We start from the raw sequence: 24953 nt of genomic DNA, 5'->3' as shown, positions 1-24953 counted from the left end.
CTATTGATTAAAACTTACTTCATCCTCACTTAGTCTGGTTCCCAGACCAAAAGATTCTGACTATTCCTGATGGATCTTAGGTCAGGTCAATCTCGTCCCCAGTGCTTACTTTATTTCCAACCGCGTTTCCAATAGTAAACCCTAGATAGGAAACTTTCTTGCTGTATCCTGATTCGATACCGCAATTGGCCAGTAAGGGATTTTTATCGTGTACTTGGTGTTATTATTCACAACGTGCAGTACGTGTTTTCGCGATCATTCGTCCACGCCTTCTCGAAAATACTAATTTCCTTTCCAGTTTGTTCATATTAATATGAAATGTGATACTGCATGTTGTCTCGATAAGATCGTAAAAGTTTAATTTTCAAAAATCGTGTTTTCGTAACTCACGTCATGCTCGTGCTGCAACGAATTGACTCTGTTTTTACCCCAGACACCGCATACAAAAACAAACGCTAATCCAAGGCACCACACTGTTCCTCATTTGCATACGTGTGCAAAAATCTTGCACATGCAAATTGTCACAATCGTTTTTAATTCGCTTTGTTTCTGTTACGTAATTGTATTTATTACGCGCGCTACGGCTATCGCGCCACCCCCGTATTGTAAAGTAGATCATGCCAAAAGTTTTTCGCCAATCGTGTACGCACATTTTCCCGGTAGTTTCTTTTCCAGCCACTAAAAATTAAGGCATTGATTTGGTCAACCTGCTAAAACGCCGTGCGTCGAGTTACGTAATTATTATTGTCCGTGTGGCCATGGTTATTGATGTCCGTTTGTTTCTGTGAATGTGAGTATTGTGTGAAAGAATGTCGGTTGTTGTCAAGTAGAAGTTGTGTGCGTTTTCTGGTCAGTGCATTCTCTGATCGAGAGAGAAGACACACCAACAAATTTAAGAGATCAAAGCTGAGTGTGACAGAGACCGGTACCATCTTGCTAGGAGACGCCTTATACAGCAGGTTTTCGTCAGCGAATCGGTGAAACTGCCACCGATCTTGTCTGATCCGCCAGTTTGGCAAAATCAGTGCCAAAATAGTCTCGGCAAGGCTAAAAAGCCTTCAACAACACTCAGCCTTCACAAGCATCGCAATGAAGAAATAACCGTAAGTGTTGTATCCAATACCAAGGTGGGAGAGCAGGTTGTGGTGGGCGCGTACTGCTCGACACCTTGGGGACGAGGTTGGGGTCAGGTAGCCTCCGGTAATACATTGTATTACAATTTACGTGACGTGACTAAAACGGGAGGAATTCCTCCTTTTTCCGAAAATTTCTGAAGTTTGCCGAAGTCGTTTCGTCGACAATCGGATAGCGCCCGAGTATTTCCGAGTATATAATATTGGTTTAATTAACTGCTAATTGCTTATTAATTTTATTTTAAATGAGTTGATAATTAATATTCATTTTTTTCATTTAGAAAACTTGAAATTCATCGACGATTTTGTGCATCAAATATACTCGGATCGTTACGTGCGAACTTTTTGCAGCGTCATGTACAATTTTGAATTTGACGACCGTTACCGAGATTTTCCAAAACTCGGTCTTCATTCGGCTCCGCCTGCTAACAGTGCTATTTGGTTCCGTAATTTTGAAGATTCCAGATCAACATTACTCAATGTTATCTTACAAAAACATCAAACTGTAACTGTATGATATTACGAAGCAAGTGATTTATTTAAAGATTTGATCAGAACATTAAAAGCTACAAGTGATAAAGCGAAATCGGAAACGAAGCCGCGCTTTGAAACAGGGCCATTATAATGTCGTCATGTTTATTTTTAGCCACGGAGGCTGCCTGACCTCAACCTCGTCCCCAGGGTGTCGAGCAGTACGCGCCCACCACTACCTGCTCTCTCACCTTAGCGTTTGTTTTTGTATGCAGTGTCCGGGGTAAAAACAGAGTCAATTCGTAGCAGCGCGAGCACGGCGTGAGTTACGAAAACACGATTTTTGAAATCAAACTGTTACAATCTTATCGAGACGACATGCACTATCATATTTCATGTGAATATAAGCAAATTGGAAAGGAAATTAGTATTTTCGAGAAGGCGTGGACGAATGATCGCGAAAACACGTACTGCACGTTGTGAATAATAGCACCAAGTACACAATAAAAATCCATTACTAGCCAATTGCGGTATCGAATCAGGATACAGGAAGAAAGTTTTCTATCCAGGGTTTACTATTGGAAACGCGGTTGGAAATAAAGTAAGCACTGGGGACGAGGTTGGCCTGATCTACAATTTAAAGGGAATATACATCATTTGCTTTTGCTGTAATTTTCAGAAACGGATGGAATTAGGGGGTTGGAAATATATAGCAAATATAGTTACACTTACTTTTTTGAGGTTTTGGGTTCAAAAATGCTATAAAAACCAAGAAAAACGATCATTTTCCTGTAGTCTGGTTCCCTGACTCCATATAAGAAGAAACAGAGCAGTTTACATACATTGGGGAATTGTAAGGTCAGGGAACCAGTCTAGCTGGCTCGTACCCGTTCATAGGTTTGTAATCGATTGCAAACAAGTGCGATGGTCAACTGGGGCCAGTATTTGAAAAAAAAGCAAGTTGTTTCCAACGCTGATCGGCCGATCAGCGTTGGAAATTGATACAAAAATACCACTTTTCTTGAAAATGACAGTATACCAGGTACCATGATTTTACAGGATGCTTTACACTGTCATTCACTAACAGTCCAGCAAGGTATTTCAAAATGATTTGGTAGTTTTATTTTTTGATGTTTGCAAATGTTGTATTTTCCCTTTAAGACATGAGCGTCGGGAATAATTGTCAGGTCTTGGAACCAGACTACATGCCCACTCCGATCCGCTCGCATCCAGACATCCAATAACGCGCCCTCTATTGATTAAAATTTACGTCATGCCCACCCCGCATCCGCGCATCCAAGACAGGGTAGGTTGGGGATGGTTATAGATATAGGGAAATAAAGGAGTGGGTTTTTAGGGTAAATACAGTAGGATGTCCTGGGGTAAATAAAGCGCCCTCTATTGATGACTTCATGCTCATCCACCCCGCATCCAAGACATCCCAAGCCGTTTTACTCGGTATGTGCAACTACGTACTTGTCAATCATTCACTCTTTATAGCGCCCTCAATTGATCATGTTATACATGTTGTATACCCAAGTACGTACGCGTTAGCATGGGAGAAGTCTCATATGCACCAATGTTGCTTCGATCTCCAAAGAGTGTCCCACGTCAACGGACCCCACTCTCACATCGCATCTAACTACAAACAAATTACTTTTCCCCCAGGGTGGGGATTTTAGTCACTTAAAAACATTGTCATGAGAATGTCATTGTGTGATTATTTATTGCTTTTTATGTTTTCATCTCATTGGTTCAAGTCACGAGCAAAACATGCTTAAAGGGAAACTGCATCCTGGAATCCCCCAAAATTTGATGTTTTGGGTTGTTTACTTAGGCAATTCTCCATGGAATTCTCCATGGGAGAGCAACAAAAGTCAAAAATAAATATTTACATATAAAACCTTTTTTTAAGACCTTTCCCAGACCTCAATTAAATGGGGAATTCAGTTCAAAAAACGAAATTGAACAAAAATACATATTTCTGGTAAAAACAGTGATTTTTGCAATTTATGATTAAAAAAATAAAATTGTGTGTATGTATTACTTTCTGAATTATAGGGAAAAGATCTGATTTATTTTATGATGTTACAAGTTACTAGCATTACTCAGGGTCATTTAAAAAAATCTAAAAATATATATATATGTATATATGTATATATGTATATATATATATATGTATATAGTGTAGGCCTTCATTTAAAAATGTCAAAATTAGCACGTAATTCCGTTACCGAAAAAATGGCAAAAGTTTCTTATTTCACAAATTTTCTTATTTTTTTTTCTTCAAATCGTGTATGTTGAGAAAAGACCCTACTATAAACATAAATGAAAAATAAAAACCTTAAAATAGTAATTTCTTGGCATTTTTCCAAGTGGTAACGGAATTACGAAACGGTAACGGAATTACGGTAACGGAATTACGCATGCACAAAGTATGCACACTTCCTCCAGATTATGTACATGACGAATAGGAGATTTGCATGTAAGCTTGGACAATAACTTTAAATACTAAATTACTTGTTAAATCATTTCCCTCTTTAATTTGCTATTATACAATTAAAAATAATCAGGTGTTCCATTGATATTTTTTACTTTTACTTTTTCTTTTTTACTATTTACAAACTGCTAATACATGTAGTTGTTTGGATGCTTAAAGGGAATATACAACATTTGCAAACATCAGATAATAAAACCAAGTTTTTACGAAATACCTTACTAGGATGTTGGTAAATGATAGTCTTAAGCATCCTGTAAAATTATGGCACCTGGTGTGAAGTAATTTTCAAGAAAATGATATTTTGTATACATGTACATTTCCAATGGTGGTCGGCCGACCACCGTTGGAAAAACCCAACTATTTTTCAACTACTGCCCCAACTTTACATTCTTTCCAGTCCAATTTTTGTTTGCTATCGGGTATTTGTTACATGTTCATGAACGGGTACGGGTGCAGGCCAGCTAGTCTGGTTCTCTTACCCTCCAATTTTCCGGCATCTATAAATTGATCAATTTTACCTTTAGTGGAGTCAAGGAACCAGACTACTTGAACAGTTTTGTTTGTCTTGGTTTTTCCAGCATTTTCGAACACAAAACTTCAAACATGTCAGTGTAACAATATTTGATCTATTATACTAACCCCTAAAATAGTTCATTTCTGAACATTACAGCAAAAGCATATGATGTACATTCCCTTTAAATATGTGTTGCCAAAGCCGTTATCTGGTACCCACAGAAAATATATTCCACAACACGTATATGAAAGTTGAGTACCAGACTGTACTTGTACTTCTACTTGGCATAACTTAACATCTTCCCTTGCTCAAAGATGCCAACCAGTGCAGTTTTATTGTATTTTCCACGATAAACTAGTGAAATACGATGATACAATTGTTCATGGTAAACTTCAATTTTCGGTATATTTCGGTAAAATATATACATTGCTAACAGGCAATGCAGCCATCACCAGACTGCTTTCATTTGACTTTGACCTAAAAAATGAAGCCCAGACATGTTTAGGTCTACATTTACATTTTGATCTGCTAATTTTCACTTAGCTTTCCCCTTGTGGCATTTTATAAACTTCTAAAAATTTCTATTCTGATGAGTTTATGTTGAATTCAATGTTAATGTATGGCATTTACCTATTACATGTAAACCTATGGCGTAATTCCGTTACCGCGCAGGCGTAATTCCGTTACCGCGATTTAAATGCAAATTATGAAAAGAGTGATTATTTTTTCAACTTTGTTCTGCATTGTAGTTAACAACACCCCTGAACTCTACAAATAACAGGTAGTGTCCAATTTTAAAATTTCAAAACTTCAGAGAGTACCGTTTTATTTATTTATGCGAGAACTCAAATATGCTTGCCCTCCGTCCGTAATTCCGTTACTGATATTAAGCTCCGTCCCTTAAAGGGTTATCTTGTGGGATTTTTTTTTTTTAGCGGTCAATCAATTCTATTGGGTCTTGGCTCCCTTTCCATGTTTAGCTTATTTGCCTAGCATAGAACATATTTCCTTGGGAAAGAATAATCCTTGACAAAGTGACAAATGGGCGTAATTCCGTTACCAAAGAATTGCCCCACTTATCCCATTTCATACATCTGGTTAAAAGCAACCTAATGTCTAACCGTTCCCGAGAAAAGACAAAAAATCCCGATTGTTTACACCGGACACCATGGATTATGTTACGTGTTGCCCTGTTGTTTTCAAACACTGTACAACACACGTTGTGTATGTCTAGTATTACACACGTACACAGCGCCATGCTCACAAACAGGGGTAACCAATCCACCAATGCACAAAATGTAATTTCTTACACGTCCGCAAACGGTGAAGCCTATAACGGCTGGAATCACAACTAGCAGGAGCAGCCCAATATTTTGGGGTTGCAAAAGTGGACCCCGAAAGTCATTCTCGCACGAATAGCACAAGAATACTACAAAAACGCCAAGTTTCTAAAGGATAATTGTGTAACTATGTATATATCCTACTTTTAAATGTTCTTTTCTATAAACATCATTTCATTCAAAATGCATTTTGTAGCCCAATTGGGCGTATTCCAGGATGCAGTATCCCTTTAATTCAGAGTTCTTTTCATATCTTATAATAGGTTTGGTAAGTCATGGATGTATGCGTACATATGGTGTGTATATAGTTGAATAAAATGTGTGACGTCATAATGACAGAAATCATCAAACAAGTCAGGTGTGTTAACAAACACAAATGCCCCGCAACCGTGACTGTTCCCATGACATAACACCACTCTTTTAGCATCAACTTACATGTACCGTGGTCACATGGAACGTTCATTGACAGCATTAGTGTTTTCTGTAGGTTTTATATGAATTAATCTTATGATCTTAGAATAACTACAAGATTTCTATTGTTTTACCTTGATCCTTGACCTTTCGGCCCCAAATGCTTTAGGCTTCTTAGGATTGCCAAGAACAATACACAAACCAAATTTGAAGTTCATAGGTTAAGTATTTCTCAAGTTATTGCGCCGAGAAGATTTATCCTAGTTTTTGAGTAAATAGTTTCACACTCAGTTTAATCAGCAATGTCTTATCTTAGCAAGTCTTAGAAGTCTCCCGTTATGATTTGTACCTTTTAATTTACAATTTAAAGATGTATTGATTGTATTTTAGGTAGTTTTAACTAAAATACCCGTTGTAAGTTTGAATGTTTTCAGCCTGTTGGCTTCTTTTAATTCAAATAAATGTTTATTTATTTAGTAATAATATTATCTTTTTCGAGAAAAACTTGTGGGGTACCAAAACGGTACCCTGCAAGTCGGTGGGCATTCCGTGTGGGGTACCTCCCATTGTTCATAAGCAGTGTTAATACGTTCACCCACACACGCAAGTTTATTTGTTTTACATTGTTTGTGGACATTCCTTTGTTTTCGTGTAGTAACTCGGTACAAAAAAATAACTTTTCCTAAACTGTGAAAACTCTTTCAACCCCAAATTTGTTAATTTTTTGATTTCCTTGAATGTTTCTCTTCTTTCGCGACTAATAGCCCTAACCCGAAAACCCCTCTAAACCTGTTTTCCAGAGGGGGCGAAACGTTATGTGGACACGACTTAGTCCACTTAACGTCAACACAATCTGCAATGAACATCTTTTGTTCACATGTCCCCATAGTGACTGTAAGACAAACTCTAGCACGTTTGTTTTATGGTGTAGATTCGAGGGTTTTCTTTTGTTCTCTTTTCCTTTGTTTGTACCTCAATTCGCAACAGCTCTCATTGATTTTGTAAACGTTTTCCAACTGAGGAGTCCTCGATTCGGTTTCTGACCTCGATTCAACGAAGATGTTGCACGTTTGTATCCTTGATTTGCACCATAAACAAACGTGCGCACACATCAGTGTGAATTTGCCTGCAATCGGAAAACCCCCTATTGTCCCTTTTGTTTGTACTCAAACTGTTTAGGAAGACCTCCTATATGTTTTGTACACACCGGGAATTGGGGATCTCTCATGAATTGTACTAAAGTTTTCGAGTTTGAAATTGTACTTTCCAAATGCTCCCATTTTAACCAGGATTTATTTCTTCCTGGGCTGAAATTTGGGCTTTATACCCTTTACATAAAATACTTTGCGACGTACTGACACATCTGGGAAGTTCCTAGTTTTTGAGTAAAATCCATATTTCGTGAAAACCTTGTGGAGACGTATTCACCTATAGACATTTTCCTGTGGAGACATATACAAACTTTTGATCCCTATTGTGCATGTCCACAGCGGGTACCGTGTACTAGATCACTTCCACATCCAGACATGTTTAGGTTACATACTTAGAGTGGACGTTCCTTTGTTTTCGTGTAGATAAAGAAAATCCTGTGAAAAAAAAAAATTACTCACACTGTGAAAACTCTTTCAACCCAATTTTTTTCTACGATTCCCTTTAGTGCTTCTCTTCATTTTGCCACCGATAAAAAGCCTAACTCAAAAATGCCTCTAAACCTGTTTTCGAGAGGGAGAAATCTTTTGTGGACTTTGGCAAAACTGGTGGTCTGTGAACATCTTTTGTTTGGAAGTCTACACAGTGAATGTAATGCTCAACTCAAAAATAAATAGAAAAAAAAAAAAGATTTTTTTTTCCAGATTAAGAAACATTAAGAAACCAGAAACAAACAAAAAACAGTGGTGCAATACAAAATATTGTTCGCCATACCCTCTTAACCTTTATGCGCACTTTTTTTTAATGCCAGCCCAATTTTTGAGTATCATATGACGTCATTAGAAGTCATAAATGCGCTTGCGTTAAGAAGTTGTTCTTAAAGTGTACAAAACACTAGTAAACACTTTGGTAACACTAGTAAACAGTGTTATGCTCCCGGAAATCGTTGCGTTATATATCCTCAGTACAGGGGGTGATTACTGTACCATGACATGACAGCTTGGCTCAGTGAGAAGGAGAATCTGCTATATGCGCTAGGTCGATTTGCTATACAACAAATGTACTAGTATTATTTGAGCACCATGTGCTGTAGAACGGACAGCATTCGAAAAATCCCTATTTTAGCAGCGTTTTGGGCTCACCGTTTGAGGGCCAATTCAATTAAGAGGCCATCCGAGTTGGGACAATAGGCTATTTCAAAATAAAAGAATGCACACATAGGATAAGTTGTAACTTATAGATTCAGTGCGAGGCAATGACTGTTAAAATGTTAAACATTTCATCAATTACCTCGATGTTCGTACACAGATGCTCACATAAAAACCGAAGCGAACTTTATACAAGTAGATTCGAACGCTCCTTTGGCTCCGTGCGTTTTTTGACTACATGTACTTTGAAAAAAATCCGGTATACTTGGGAAACACGGTGTGCCGTTCTGGTACAGGCGCGTATAAAGTACATGCACATGTAACCGAGTCTCGCAGCGCATTTTTCGTCGCCAAGAGACAAGGCGTAACCTAATGGAAAATGATGGACAGTAAAACCAAACGTCTAGGAGCTTGTTGGGCAAGTTGTCTGCAGCGTTGACATTGACCTCTAGTAGTACGTTCAGGTTAAGATACCTTTATAGACTGCGATACATGAGCGCCGTGGGGTTTGACGCTGACAGGCCTTGTTAGGGAATTTACTCCACAAAAACGAAACTAGTGGCATCATCTGCGGATTTCTCCAAAAGTTTTAAGTCTAGAGCCTTGCCGATTTGCATGCTGGTTGGCCTATTCATCCGCTTTCCAACAGTATAAAGTTTGTCCAGAACCATCCATGTTAAGGTACCTTTAGGCTGCGATACATGAGAGCCGTACGGGTCGGCGCTGAACGGCCTTGTTTGGAAATTTACTGTACAACAAAAACAACGAAACTAGTGGCATATCTGCGGTTTTCTTAAAAAGTTTTAAGTCCAAAGCAAACCTGCTTCGTTGATGTACAGGCGCCACTTAATTAATTAATCCTATTAAGGTGATTGGTGTACAAATAAATCAATACTCCAATCAACCCTCAAGTTTGAGTGTCCTTGTCTTGGAACTTCAGGCTCCAGTCCCATCCCCCTTCCCCTGAGTCCAGCCTAGGTACGTACACCCAGTAGTGTGAAAGGAAGCCGCTGCGAGCGCGTGGCGGTAGACTTCCAAAACAGACCTGTTTCACCGGGCTTCCCTACAACCGCTCGTTGGGTCGTCAGAGGGCAATCCCAGGCTACGTCGACGCAGGCCGCCACAAATGGTGTCAAAAGTGGGATAGGTGCCGCAGTAAACTTCTTGACACACTACCGTAAACACCTACCTAGGAACATCACCTGGCAAGGCAAGATGGCGAAGAATTTATTGATTTACTTTGAAGAAGCCAAAACAGGGAGAAGAAGACGGACTTCCGTCCACAAAAACATCTCATCTTGAGATGGAAGAGAAAATTGAGCTGCTGGAGACAGAGCAGGAATTGGAAGGAGGACTCGGGCTTCGGAGGGTCAGCGCACACGCCGTTGACAAAACACATTTTTGTAATGGCTCGACTGGGGATTTAATTACGCCTATTCTCCCATCCCGTGTGAGGCCGACTCCAAAACCACGCACGAGAAATACTTCTCGTGCGTGGTTTTGGAGTTACAGATCAGTGCAGAGCAAAGAGCCAGGAGAACTCTCTGTTCTGTGCTTTGTACTCTGCATCCTTTACTACACCGTATTCTGTACTCCTCATTTTGTAATGCTGTACGCATCGCTGTGCTACTCTCTTTTCTCCTCGCTCATTGCTCCCGTACTCCTTGCCGAGTATGGATCAAAGAGCCCCCGTCTGTATACTGTGTAGATACAACCGCCGTGCACTCTGCACTCCTCACTCCCTACTCTGTTCTTTGTATTTTCTCGATCTATACTCTGTGGTCCACACTCTTTACCATGTACTTCTGGACTGCTCACTTTCTGCTCTGTACTCTGCTATTTGCACATAGCAAGTTGAACTGTAACTATTACAACGTACACCCGTACTGTGTAGTCTGTGTTCTCTGCTCCGCATTTCTGCACTCCTCACTTTGTGTTCTGTAATTTGCAATCTGCACGGTGCACACAGCACATATAGATGTGCTGTGTGCCCGTACATGTACTTGTTCTGTGTTTGTAATCAGTACTTCGTGATTTCTGCTCTGCACTCTGCAATCTGTACACTTCAACTCTCGTTCCTCGATCTGTACTCCTTTACTCCTCACTGTCTTTACCCTTTAACTCTTCACGCCGAATTCTGAGCTCTCAATTTTAAACGGTTAACTTATCTCTGAAATATGAAATTTGAGTTTAAATTTCATATTTCAGATGAGTACCCATTCTTTTGAACAAAAGTTCACTGATTTGTGTTAAATGATATCAAAAAAATCCGACACACTAACCTTTGAACTCATTTGCAAGAAGTAATTTTATTTTAATCTACAAGCAAAAAAAATGCACTTTTATCAGTTCAAACGGAAATAAAGAAACTCAACTGAGTAGTTATATAACTTTAAAATAGTACAATAAATTTAAAAACTATGATAATAACTTGAAAAGCTTGTTCTTTGCTATTCCACGCTCTCCTTGTTTTCTAAAATAATTGGCTCGCATGAGCTGTTAGTATCAGGGATTATCAAAAGTATCGTGATATCAACAAAAATATCATTTATGTTTTTGTAAATTTATTTGATGCTGCTTGTAACACTCACAACCTCGTGAAGGAACGTGAGAAAAATCTATTATAATTTGCTGACGAATAAACTAAAAGGAGTCATGTGGCGATGCGGTTTGGATGGGATAGAATCTTATTTGATCCTAGGTTGTGCAGGACAACTAGGGAGGATATAGAGGACACAATGACTTCAAGGTACGAGACTGATTGGGGAAACTTGTTCTAGTTGGTGAGAAGTGGCGCAGACAATTCGATCTGCCAAAAGACCCGAGACGTAATGACATAATGGCTTTGTTTACATATGCGCTTTTTTTATGGGATCTCTCCCAGATAAAGTGGGGAACTGTCTACTACATAGCACATGTGAACATGTTTGAAAAACAAAATCGTCATAAACGACCCACATCTTAATGAGAGCATCCTTTAGAAGAACTAGTTAGTAAACAAACAAAAACACTAATGAAACTCTCATTCTTTCTTAATTGAAAAAAATTGAAAACAAAAATTACATCGGTGTAAATAAAGTCAACTTCAAAACATTCGCATGCATTTTTTGCATTGGTAATTTAATTGATATGGTTTGTTTACAGAAACCTGTCAATTGAAGAGAACCTGCAGTGGTTAATTATGTTTTACCGATTCTTAATTGAAGGACAAGAAAGCAAATTTGAAACATAACTAATCAAGCAAAAAATGCAGATCTAGCAAAGATTTAAAACAATTTCTTTTCAATCTGATGTCATATAGTATTCATTTAACTCTCAGGCTTCATTATACAAATATATAACTAAACATGCGCGGCACAGCCTTTCTTTCGGTAATGCTGCTAGTTTGACAAGATGGATGATATTTACTGTACTCTTAATTAACAATAGTTGAGAGAATGACTCGTCATTCGAATGAGTCGAAATTATTGATCATGACTTTATACTTTCAAAGTCGCGATTTATTGTTAAGATTAAAAGAACATGACAAATGAAGGCTGTTCAGAAAAATATAACAAGGTTAATTGACTCCCTCCTAAGGAAAAACGATGCGGTTGGCAATCAGCGTTTCCATCGGATCATATTCGCATGAGCTGCACGAGCAAGCTTTTATCTCATAATATGGGTGGACAAACTGGGTCCCGTTGTTGCACTTCATCGTGACGTAATTCTGCTCAAGTTTTGAGGGTTTGCAGCAGCCGCAGTTGAACTTGATGTTGGGGTATGGCAACATGGTCACACGGGTGTTGGAGCCGCAGGTGCCCTCACAATCCGTGTACGGGATGCGTCCCTCAGACAAGCATTCGTCAATTACAACGTAGTTGGGATGCTTGCGAAAGAAGCAGTCCTCCTCATTCGGAACTGTATTATAAGAAAAAAGCAAGGTCAAGTACAGAAATAAGTCATGTTTTGAAAAGATGCCAATTTACACTTGCTAAGTGAGATTAGTCAAACACCAATTTGGTTTCCATCTGCAATCGGTTTCCATCGACGTTGGAGCGTGCTCCAATGGCCATGTCGATTGGCGAGGTTCAATTGACATGGCCATGGAGTACGCTCCAACGTCGGGTTGTTGCTACAAGCCAGTAGGAAAGCAAGCTCAATTGACAGGTATACTTGTTTGCCTAATTAGTCATACGGGGTTTGTGAAACGGTTCCTAGAAGTGGGAGGGCTCTGAATCAACATTTTGCTTACAGTTTGGTTGTTAGACAATGAGGATCCATCAGTAAACCCTATATAAACAAATGACTATGGCTAATAAATCTGGACTTGGAAGGGGGGAATGACTCCATGCGTTTTCTCGCCCTGTCAGAAGGGATGTTTGGTGATGGTTGGTGAGTTGGTCTGCATGTAGGGCGAGTTGGTCCGAGCATGCGTTGTATAAATATCGTGGAAAGCTTGCTTTCTTTCTTTATTCTTCCGAAAGAAAATTCTTTTCTTTACTTTATCTTTCATGTGAAGAGTAATAAGAACACAAGTACACAATTTTGGAGTTTTATTGGTAGAAAGAGACGCCTACCTCGCTGTATACTATACTTCCCACATCACAGAAGTTACAGGCACGTCACAACAACTGCGTACTTTGCTGTATTATCTGCTTCCACATTACAACAGTTACACATCACAACGCGAGCATAAGTTGTTGAAACAAGTTTACTGTAGTGGTTTCGAAATTTACTTGTATAAAAATTACATTTATAAACGATTTAAATTAATTATATGATTTAATCAATTAATTAGGATCTTAAGAAAACTATACAATAAAGCATAAAGGTCTTCAAATTAATCATGTAGCTCTGGGGGGAAAATCTGAGTGCAAATCCAGGTTGCTTCTCAAAAAAATATACATATATAATTTTTGTTTATTTTGATATTGAGGACAAAGATGTAATTAAAATCTTACAAATAATTCTGTTTTTGTAGAGCGACAACATCATGCTGTATTAACTGTGGTAGATAAATCGACGGTTATTATTACAGGGGGTAAACAGGTATCACAAGTCCCAAGTTCCCCCCTAACATTATTCTTAATTAATGAAATAGAAATGCACGATTTCAACAATATCCCTAATGCAAATGACAGAGGGCACTCTTCACAGCCCATCTTGTGAGAAAATGATAGAAATCCAATCACGCATACCAACACGGAGCTTTTTGAAATTTCCCGTGTAAAAACAAGAGTCTCTACTTGGAAGATGAAGAACAAGAAAACCAATTTCAAAAACGGTACACTTAATTTGCATTTTCTTTGTCATCTTTGCATTAAAAGGTCTGCAATTATCTGTTAGATAACCAAGATTGCGTAAGATTTAGATAAACATCCTTTTAAACAAGGAAACTTTTGTAAGGTAAAGTTATTAATTAATGAAAGTCTACCCTGCTTTGCAGGATCACTCAAACCAGTACATTGGAGCAATGCTATTTACTGCAACTTTTTAATTTGGCACTTTTTTTCATTCAAATGAGCTCCGTGTTGGTATGCGTGATTGGATTGCTATCATTTTCTCACAAGATGGGCAGAAGAGTGCCCTCTGTCATTTGCATTTGGGATATTGTTGAAATCGTGCATTTCTATTTCATTAATTAGGAATAATGTTGGGGGGGGACTCAGGACTTGTGATACCTGTATATTATGATTATCGCATTATTACTATTATTATTTAAAAGTATCAAAAGTACAAGTCATCTATTGTTTTTCCAACAATGACTTGAGCAGACAGGTTAAATAAACTGTTCATAATACAAAATCGTGTCAAGTATCCCAAAAATGGTAACAAGGATTAGGTAATGTTCGAACATGTACTGTTGCTAAATCCCAAAACCGTAGATGGAATTAAACTAGTGTTCTCATCTACCTCAATATATGCATTCCTTGTTTTTTTCGGAGGACCATCTGCCGTGTTTGAAAATGAGATGGGATGGCACCAGAGCGTTCGAAAGCTGCCGAAGCTGCCGAAGCGCCTCCGGATCTGAGACTATGGAGTCCGAATTTGCTGATATCAGGAACAAAGGGGCGAAGTGCTTGTAAAACAATTTTGCGGGTCCTAGTGTAGCTTAAGCTGTGAACGGTGGCCATCAAGCCTTTAGCTGAACTTGTAATTCGATGTACGACTGACAGTGATGAATCTACCGGGTCACCTATGGCAGAGAAATACCTCTCAGCAATTTTGACTGGGCATGTAGAAGTTGGTGTTTTACAGTCTACACGCCGGACGTTATTGAGATCGCTGAAACGAAGAAATCCAGCATAGCAGAAGAAACAAATAAATAGGTTCTAAAACAGGTTCTTTCCGATTGGGGGGTTGAAGCCAGAGAATGTCTATAACCTTGAAGTGCCATCTTAACGAGAGGGTCGTCGGTGGGCGATGGAAGACCGGCTAGACTGTGGACCCATTTGACAGCGGCTGCCGTGGAATCGGTGGTAGACTTGTGCTTGCTTGGGAGCAGCGATGAGAAGTACAAGCAGAAATCGATGGGTCGAGCTGGGAAGACGGTAACTTCGGTTTTGGATGACGCCAAGGCTTCCCAACGGTGCCATGCTGAACTGTATGCTTTGGTAGTGGATGGAGCTTTCGCTGAGAGGAGTAGTGCAGGCAAGTGATGTCTGGCCAATAGTTGCATTTCCGGGTCGTCAATGCCGTGAGAAATTCTGTTCCAAATATCTGAAATACAACAAGAATAAAAACAGCACAAACAGGTGGAAAAACTGGAAAATCCAGTTGTTCTATTAAAAACCAAAACCAGGCACTAAGGGCCGCTTAAACTTGACACAAAGGTCAAAGTAGCGCAGCATAAGTTCGGCACCCAACACCGACAGTGGCCACGTAAAACCCCAAGTGTTGGACGAAGGTCGCGCACCTTTACTCCGAATGACACTGCGTACTGATGCCCAAGCGGGCGAGGGGGGTTCGGGAGAGCGAAATAAGGTTGCTCGACCGAGAATGAAGTTGAAAAGGCACCTTGGACACCAAGGAATTTGCGCGCTGCACCCGTCTTACGATAACGTAAAGAAAATTCTTCCGAAAGAAAAAATTATTTTCTTTACTATATCTTCATCATGTGAAGAGTAAAAAGAACAAAAGTACACAATTTTGGAGTACTATTGGTAGGAAGAGCCGCCTACCTCGCAGAGAACGCCAAAAAAGGGGGAAAAGAGAAGCGATATGGGAATATCAAAACAATTCCAAATTGTAATATACTACACAAAATGCATTAAGTATGCAATCAGACCAATTAAACGGAACGCAGTATCATGTATAACTGTATCAACAACGATAAACCATACGCAAACAGTACTCACGGGCGAGAGTCGCGATGAGGGCAAGTGCCTAGTCTTAACCATGTGTGTGGCGCTAATGAGGGATCAAAACGAATTGCTATGGAAGCGAATGATGGGGTTTGGCAAAACACTGAACTTGTACCCAAGGAAGACGGGACTGAATGATATATTAAACCATCTCCAATGACCTTCGACAAAACAACCGTAGCTTGTGTCGCCTGCATCGGAATAGATAGTCAAAGAAGGGACTAGCCCGCCTCGTATGGTAAAACCATTCAGGGACTGTAATTACGTGAGCCAGAATCTGTGTTCCGAAACGTCGTCAGCAGGGAGAACAAATGAATTGGACCAATAGTGACGCGACTCAATGGCACGGTAGGAATCCAGCACGGATGAAATGAACGTGAACATTTTGTGAATTTTTCTTTGAGGGACCTTAAAGCGAAAAGCGTCGGAGTTGATGGTAAGACCCAAGTACTGAATTGTTTTAGTGGGTGACCACACACTTTTGTTTTGCTAGGGACGAATCCGCTGCAGGTTATGAGGTTGCGCACTAAGGAAACGTTGGCTGAAGCTGATTCAAAGTCGGATGAGACAATGAGTCCGGCGTCGATGTACATAAAACGCGACGATACCGATTTGACGGCAATGGTGCACTATAGGCCCGTTTAATTTGGTGAATAAGTGACAGGCGCTACCGACTCAAGATCAAAGGAAAAGTAGTACTGATTGTAACCGAGTGATGGAGCAAGGTGGTTCAGATCTTCGTACTTGAAATTCTCTTTCCAAATTTACTTATTCGGGTGTCGTAGGTCAAGCACTAATAGCAACTTTTGTCCTTCTGCGACAGTCAAAGGAATGCAACAGTATGGGGTAACAGTGCATTGCATGATACAGTTCTTTGCGAGCAAATCCGCGATGGCCGTTTCCACAAATTGTGCATGAGATAGACTTGACTTATTGTTTTGCAAAACAGCAGGAGGAGTGACATAAAATGGAATCTTGTATCCATCTGAAAAAATTACTACACTTAAGTGTGTCTTGCCAAAATAAGAAGCGAGGTTTCAGCTTACCCTTTACACCGGATGGGACAGGAGTAGTTGATTCCTTCTCTTCCCAGTCACTATGCTGTGGTGGTATCAATGACTGAAGGTTGTGACCGGCGCTGAAGCTGTCGGAGGACCCGTAGAGAGGGGCAGTTGGAGCGGACATGTCCTACGATTCCGCACTGGAAACAGGACATATTGACGATAGGTGTACCGGCTGTAGGGACGAAACGAACTCGCAGCAGGGTAAGGACGTACAAGATTGCGAGCCTTGGTCTTGGACTTCTTAGCGGTTCGGATTTCTTGCTGGTCGCCATTTTCTCCGCCTTTCTGAGTCCTTTCTCATCATCCGAGTCGTCTGCTAAATTGTCGGTGACGTATTCTTTAACCGTGGCCAGACCTTGTAAAGAAACGATCGGCCAACTTGATCAGCTTCTGCCGCTGTTTGATTTCTGTGCTGGCTTGTTTGAGGGCCTCTCTGGCTGCGTTGACATCTCCAGCGTCTAACGATGCTAAGGCCGAGTCAATTAGGCTGGAGGGCTTTTATTCGTTGCGATACTGGTCCTTGTTACCGTCACTTTTAAAGTCTGGTGGACTGTCGGCGAGGGTACGCTGCCTCTTAAAGGCTGAATCTTCTTTATTGTCTATCGAGTTAGCCAGCGATATGATGGCCGATAGTATCTCTTGATTATCAAGATTAGGATTCATATTGCACGGATAAGACATTGCGAGATAAGGTTGCTCGACCGAGAATGAAGTTGAATAGGCAACTAGGCGTTTTTAAGAAACGGCTTCACAAAGAGTTACGTAACAAAGCGCGCAAGGAATTTGCACGCTGCACCTGTCTTACGATTACGAAAAGAAAAGTCACATTTAGTCTGCATTGGAAATGGGTCCAGATCGTTTGTTTCGGCATCTAATTATGCCAACCATATGAACTATTGGAAGACGACTCCGATTCGGAGTAGCGAAACAGTTATGATTTTCTTCTAGCAAAATATGACATAAATTCATAGATTTCAAACTATGGCAAAAAAAAAGCCCCGAATGTTAAATGACCCCAGACAAAGTTATGTCATGATAACGTCTTAAATGGCAATGTGATGTCACCTTTAAGTGTATATTTAAACATTTGTATGTAACAGACAACAAATACAGAATGTCATGATGACATCATCATGGTCATGAGGCGACATCGAGGGACATATTTTTAATCCTATCTCTGGAAAACAAGAACAACTTAATAAGTTATGGAGCTATATTTTCCTTCTTCCATATGCACGAACATAAACAAAATCAATCCCTATGCTCTGTTTATGGAACAGATCTAGTTCTGCTATTTATTATTCATGTGATTGGTTTTTGATTACAGGACTGAAACCTACTCTCAACTCACTTCCAGTTAAGTGGAATGATTACTAATTATGCTGAAATTATGTCTGTGTAGTACCAGCAGAAGTAGATATAGTTGTAGTTTCAACTTACCACAAACAGGACAGCACCTGTCCGGGCTTACTTCCAACAGTTTCCCCTATTAACACAAATAAAACAAATGTTCTTAAAACAAACAAATATGACTTACGTTTTAGATGCCGTTTGACTCCCAGTTCTATATGTTAAGGAGAATACACGAGAAAGTGTGGATTCGTAATTTAAGAATTCACACTTGCAGGTGTATTCTTCGACTTAAACCATTGCGTCAAAAGAAGTATTGGCATTAACAGTGAGTGGAGATGAAAAGACTAGGGATAAATGTTGCAACCTGCCGCCACTTCCGCGATTGTGTACAAAGTCTTATGGAGAGGTCAAGAAATTTTTTTTAAAGTATTTCCTAACAAAATTGGAGATATTTCTCAGTCCCAGATTCATGTCTTATTATCATTTTTGCAATGAATTCCCTTCATTGAGATGATATATGGAGAAAAAAAGTGGCGTTAGGTTGCAACATTTGTCCCGACTCCTTCCGTTGACAAATTGATAGTTCAGACGATGATTTCTTTCCGACTCGAAATAGGTTTTGCAGTGACGGCGAAGAATCTGACAGGGAAGATGCATTGATAATTTCGGAAGGGAATTTTCACGCAGACGGTCCTATTAATGCTCATTACAGAGAACAATTGTCTGACGTGTTCAAAGTGTGGATTCGTAATTCCGAATCCACACTTTACTAAAGATTCTTCGTTCCGAATCCACACTTTGTGACCAGCGTAACAGATTCGTAGTTCCGAATCCACACTTTTAACAATAGTGTGACGTCATAGCAATGGTTTTAAAAAAAATACATTGTCATCAACCGTGGGCATAATCATCTATGTTACTATTCGTATCTATTAAATAACTTGGTTTGTATAGACAATGCTACAGTTTTCAACGTTGGTACTGTTTTGAAAAGTTTTGAAAAGGTTTGAACCTGCTGAAATTTTTTGTAGGCCTAAATGTTCAAACAAGACAGATTGTGCTGCCTGCTATCGTACACTTACATTCGGACATGTTCGGTTACAGATTACATCCTCTGGTATAATATTTCCATCCTCTCCGCAAATAAGCACAGTACAAGGTCTACCAGTGGGTATGAATTCGCCTTTCTGTGTGATAGAAGTGGACAAAAACATTTATGTAAGTCAAATTTCCCAGACATTTAGGCATCTGATTTTTCCTTCTGAATGTTCCCGAGACAGGATTGTCGTTTTTACATTTAGCATTAACCCTACCCGCTTTTCTCCAAATGATGTTTGACCAACCGTGTGGGGTGCTGTGGTCCAGTGGTTACGTTGTTCAACTCATGTGCCGTAGTACATGGGTTCCAATCCTGTCCGTGGGAACATGGTGCTTGTGCTCTTGAGCAAGGCACTTTAGCATTATTGATTCGTCCTTCGGATGGGACGTGTGTTGTGAAATGCACGTTAAAGAACCCAGTAACACTTATCGCTAAGTGAAGGGGGTTTGCCCTGTTTTTTTCCGACAGTGGCTGCAACATGCGCCTCAGCCCCTTAATAAACCATAATGGGTCTCATATTTCTCATAACCTTTCTTTAATAATTGACATAATTTCCAGCGCCTTGAGTACCTAGTTGTTAGAAGATACGTGCGCAATATAGAGACTCCGGAATTATTATTATTATAACCAACCGTGTGTTAATGGGTCGTATGAAAAAAAAAATAGCATTTGCAATTACTACCAATTTTTATGTATTCACTTGCATCAAAAACGCATATGCTAAAATCTGAAAGTTTTTACTTTTTAGCTTTTGCTAGCGTATATTTCGTTTTGTATGAATAAAAAGGAGCACAAAATGCTTTAGATTTCAAGTATTTACTGGTTATCTGTCAAGACTGGGTTGGGGACCTTGATATATAAAGTAAATGCTTCTGTGCATATTTCAATACACAAAAAGCTTTGTATGTGGAATTTTGGTATGATTTTACCAGCTTTCAAATGTGTCTATAATTTTTTTTATGTAACAGTGACTTTCTCTACCAGGACACTGTGGAGCTTTACAATTTGCATGAATGGTGAAAGTATACTTTCTGTATTCTGCAGCTGGTGAAAATTGTCTTCATAATTTTTGCTGCAGTTGATCAAATTAACTACTTTATGTATCACATTGATTTGGACTGTTACCCTATGTATAAATCCTGTGCCAGTTCGTACACACAACAAAGATCCGATTAATGACAATCATTCATCCACGCACACAATCCAAGAGTAAAAAAGCATTTGCTACCTGTTGTCAAGTGAAAAGAAAAGTTGTATTCATACGAGATTCAAGCATTTGCTTTTTCCTTAACCCCCTGGCATGATTTACTAGTAACCATACCCCCCCCCCGGCAAATTCCAACACCATGGGAAACAACACACACATATTTCCGACTTTGATTCTGGAGGTGTACCAACCCAATGTAAAAGACTGTCAGTTTAGGGGTACTGTATCCAATCCTGACAGATTCCAACAAAAAATGCTGTTGAGTTGAGTTTTTAATTTTTGCTTAAACTTCTTAGCATTTGCAAGTTTGTATTCATACAACCCGCTGACTGACAAAAGTTAGCATGAGTGTTACTTGTATCATGACAAGTGTGGTTAGCACGTGGGAGAGAGGCGCGTTATGTGACAGCCCACGTGCCCAGTGGATGAGGCCTTATGGATCGGTCTATTATTACAGATGTCGTTTTTTTCTTCTTCCAAAATGGCCAGTGCATGAAGTGTACACGGAAACTGTGTAATGCTGAAACAATACGTTCAAAAGATATTACATCTTTTTATTAAAGGTTTTAACAAAAACTGGAATTCACTTACGTTATACTCCTGATCATTAAATTTGCAGACAGGTGGGGCTGCAAAATTGAGAAAAGGTACAAAGCACAATTATTATTTCATTGTTGTCAAGAGAAAATATTCATTCTGGACATGAAAATATTTATTCTGGACAAGAACCAAGTTCTGGATCTTATTCAGTGAGTTGAGAAGTGTTGCATTCAAATAAAATTAAAGGGGAAAAAAATCAAATAAAATGTGCATTACGTCCGTTCCCTGCTGTTGTTACAGTTACAGTTGTTCCACCTTCTGTGGTAGTTTCTGTGACAGTCACAGTTGTTCCTTCTGAGGTGGTCACTTTCTCAGTCGTAGTAGATTTCACTGTTGTTGGCCCTTAAATAACAATGAGTCAGAATCAATAGTTAAGCGCATATTTATTACAATCAAATGTATGAACAGCTGTCAAATTTGGCAAGTCAATTGACCTAGTATAAGATTTTACTGTTTCAACAATAAGAAGATGACATTATAGGTCACCTGCTAACAAACCATTCAGCTTTATTTATTTCAAGGATATATTCAATAATGATTTAGAATTGACTTAGACCTGTGGAAAAATAGGATTATAATACCACTTAAGAAACTCACCCTCTGTTGTCACCTTAGTGGTTTCTTTCACAGTAGTTGATGGGGCTTCGGTAGTTATTAATCCTAACGTGGATGGAAAAAAAAAAACAACATTACTCAAACTTGCCAACTAAATCAAATGGATTATGAGAAACTTAGGGGAGATACAACACCCTTACAGTGCAACTTAATACTGTTTAAGATTCAAAGTTTGGTACGAAATATTGAGAAGAGTTGAGGGTCAAACTGTGTACCTGTGGTGGGTGGTGCTTGAGTGGTAGTGACTACTGTTGTTGACTCCTCTGTTGTTGTTAACTCAGGAGATGTGGTGATCAACGTTGTGGTTGTCACTTCCTCGGTAGTACTTGGGGTCTCAGTGGTTGTTGGCACAGTGGTTCTTTCTTGAGTTGTTACGATGGTTGTAGTCGTTAATTCCTCTGTAGTAGAAATCACTGCCCGAAGAAATAAAGAGCAAACAAGAATGGGAGTAACAGACTTGCAAAACAATAAGCATCATTCCATCATTGGAATTTGAGAAACAGTAACAAAAGTAACACATATCAAAACAAGAAACCTTCTATTTTCTATATGTTTTGAATGGAAACATGAAATTGCATGTTTTTTTTAGTACTTCCAATATTGGAATTACCTTATTAAATGTTTATTTCTATTGTAATGCTTGTTCAGTACCAGTAGGTGATATAAATGGAAGGCATTTTGAAATGGCATTATTATTATTGTTATTACATATTTAACAATTGTTGACTGCTGCTATGTGGGATATGCTGTGTTTAACTCCTGAGGGGCGCCCCGAAGGGGTTAAAAACTATATATCCCACATCGCAGCAGTCAACAATTGTTTTGTTATATCGTGTATAAGTTGGACAAAAAAAATACTGCATGTGAGACTTGCGCAATCCCTCTGGCAATCCCGCTGGCAGTTTTGTAAAAACACAGTGTCCCTAATCAGGCCCGTATTAAGTGTTTCGTAGGCCCTAGGAACCAGTGTTCCGTAGGCCCTACTCCGATTTTTTTTTTTTATTTATTTATTTTTTTATTCTAGACGCTCTGTGGTGCGATCTGAGGCAATTTTTGACCACTTTTTTTTTTTTAGCACAAGATCATCATTTATACATCATTTTCAAGTTAGGGGTCACTGAATTAGTTATTCGGAGCTATAAAATCAAAATGTAGTCGATCTTTTTATTCGGGGACGAGAATAGTTGGGGAGGGGAACGACATGTCTCCCGTCCCCCATCGTTCGACGCCCATGAATGGCATTGTGCTTCAGAACGACAGAGTAGGGCGTATATATGTTTGCCTACATGCTGAAACAGCGTCAGTTGGTGAAATCGACAATTCTGAGAGAGACCCTAAAACCTTATAAAAACTTTTCTCTGTGTGTGAGTGGGTAGGCCTGTGGCACACTGCGGTATTTTCGTAGGCCCTCAATTTTTCGTAGGCCCTAGGCACAGTTGCCTACGTGATAATCCGGGCTGTCCTTAACCGAAATGAAAGATGTCAATAGGCTTCTTAAGACTATATCAACAGAACTATAGGTCTGATTGTGTTGTAACTTGGTATGTACCTACGTTGGGATGTGTAATACAGGTAACTATCAGTCTATAACTCGACTTGAACATACATTAACGAAATGTCGAAACAGCCATGTGTTTGTCCACAAACATAAGTAAATCTTGTTGTATTTTTACTGTTGTATGAGCGTTTTTTCCACCAACATTTTTTTTGTGCATTGCATGTGCACAAATATTTTTTTGTCTCTTGTATTTTGTAAGTTGGTCTTCAGGCCACAAGTTGAGAAAATAAACAATATAATGGGAACCAAACTCTATCCATTGATAAAAAGATCAAAGCCATTTACAGGTGGTAGTTTCCACTGTGGTCGTTTCGGTTGCTGTCGCCTCAGGGGTGGTGCTAACAACTGTGGTTACTTCCTTGGTTGTGGAGGGCTGAGCTGTGGTTGATGGCAAGGCAGTTGTTGACAGCCCAAGGGTAGTTGAAGGGGCCTCTGTGGTAGAGATACGTGTAGTGATCACTTCAGTGGTCGAAGAAACTTCTGCTTTGAAACATTTTTTTTACAAAGTGCAAAGATTTACCTGTCATGTAACTCTTTACATATATTTTGCAGCCATGTGTTACAAACATTCGACATCACAGAATTAACATAGCTTAATTAACTTGTCTTGGACACTGAGTAGATTTAAATTTTGGTGAGGATTTGCTTATCAATTCAGTTCCCAAAGGATGGAAGGATGACATGCAAATTAGCCATTATAAATTTCTGTCTTTGATTTCAATAAGATATGATCGTTATTCAACATACCAGTGGTAGATTCCTGTGTTGTCGCTATGGTCGTGGTTTCTTCCTCAGTTGTAGATTCAGGGGTAGTTGTAGAAACAACTATGGTGGTCTTTTTCTCAGTAGTTGTTGGGGCTGTAGAAGTTGAAGGGATTGTGGTGGCAATTTTAGAAGTCGTTTGGGTTGTTGTTTTTTCTGTTGTAGAAGCACCTTTAGTTGACGAGAATGCAAAAAGTATTGGTTATATAAATGATGTTTTAACCTCTTCAAATTTCTCAGGTTTTGAACATTTAAGTGCATTTTATTCCAGGATGCAACAAGCCCCTTGAATTGTTTTGGTTTGGGTATGGATATGCTGATTGGTAAAGTTAATCTTATCGATTCCTGGCACAAGACAGTAAGATAAAATCTGGTCCTTATTGCTTTACAGTAAGAAAAATATAAATGTAGCATTTTTAAGGGAACTTTGTGAAATTAAGCTTGAATAACTTTGACAATTTAAGTCTAAAATAAACATTACCTGTGGTTGACTTCACCGTTGTGGTCTGTGTTGTAGTTGACTCAGGTGTTGTGCTCACAACAGTTGTGGTGATTTCCTCAGTGGTGGATGGAGGAGCTGTGGTGGATGGAGCCTCAGTGGTGGATACACGGACTGTGGTTGTCTCAGTTGTTGTGGGTGCCGCTGCACAAAAGAGATACCAAGCATATAAACATATCAGTAT

The 24953-nt window shown here is 39.3% G+C and overlaps 2 protein-coding genes across 2 annotated transcripts in view; both read right to left on the bottom strand.

Annotated features, from left to right (window-relative positions):
* Nucleotides 1-10955: 10955 nt before the first annotated feature.
* Nucleotides 10956-24953, bottom strand: part of LOC119719265 (mucin-2-like) — a 42127-nt gene continuing 28129 nt past the window's right edge. Inside the window, exons 15-24 of the mRNA XM_038188650.1 lie at nucleotides 24752-24913; nucleotides 24256-24441; nucleotides 23794-23940; nucleotides 22166-22363; nucleotides 21933-21995; nucleotides 21552-21677; nucleotides 21327-21364; nucleotides 19512-19616; nucleotides 18517-18562; nucleotides 10956-12566 (exon numbers count right to left, since the gene is read on the bottom strand). Coding sequence (XP_038044578.1) covers nucleotides 12241-12566; nucleotides 18517-18562; nucleotides 19512-19616; nucleotides 21327-21364; nucleotides 21552-21677; nucleotides 21933-21995; nucleotides 22166-22363; nucleotides 23794-23940; nucleotides 24256-24441; nucleotides 24752-24913 — 1397 coding nt within the window. The 3' untranslated portion in view covers nucleotides 10956-12240. The remainder of the gene's footprint in view (nucleotides 12567-18516; nucleotides 18563-19511; nucleotides 19617-21326; nucleotides 21365-21551; nucleotides 21678-21932; nucleotides 21996-22165; nucleotides 22364-23793; nucleotides 23941-24255; nucleotides 24442-24751; nucleotides 24914-24953) is intronic.
* LOC119719266 lies at nucleotides 14374-18499 on the bottom strand. Its single transcript, XM_038188651.1, has 2 exons — nucleotides 17059-18499; nucleotides 14374-15368 (listed from the first exon to the last, which is right to left on the bottom strand). Exons 1-2 carry the CDS (start codon nucleotides 17195-17197, stop codon nucleotides 14908-14910), a joined length of 600 nt encoding a protein of 199 aa, XP_038044579.1. The 5' UTR covers nucleotides 17198-18499; the 3' UTR covers nucleotides 14374-14907.

The sequence above is a fragment of the Patiria miniata genome, unplaced genomic scaffold, assembly GCF_015706575.1.
Source record: "Patiria miniata isolate m_02_andy unplaced genomic scaffold, ASM1570657v1 HiC_scaffold_8, whole genome shotgun sequence".
Classification (NCBI taxonomy): Eukaryota; Metazoa; Echinodermata; class Asteroidea; order Valvatida; family Asterinidae; genus Patiria; species Patiria miniata.
This window is presented reverse-complemented; position numbering and strand designations above follow the sequence as displayed.

Excerpts from the sequence above, each read along its gene's own strand:
- LOC119719266 (XM_038188651.1), bottom strand. The coding sequence starts at position 17,197 with ATGTCCGCTCCAACTGCCCCTCTCTACGGGTCCTCCGACAGCTTCAGC. Across the intron at positions 15,369-17,058 it reads TGTCCCATCCGGTGTAAAGG|ATATTTGGAACAGAATTTCT; the intron begins GTAAGCTGAAAC and ends GTTGTATTTCAG.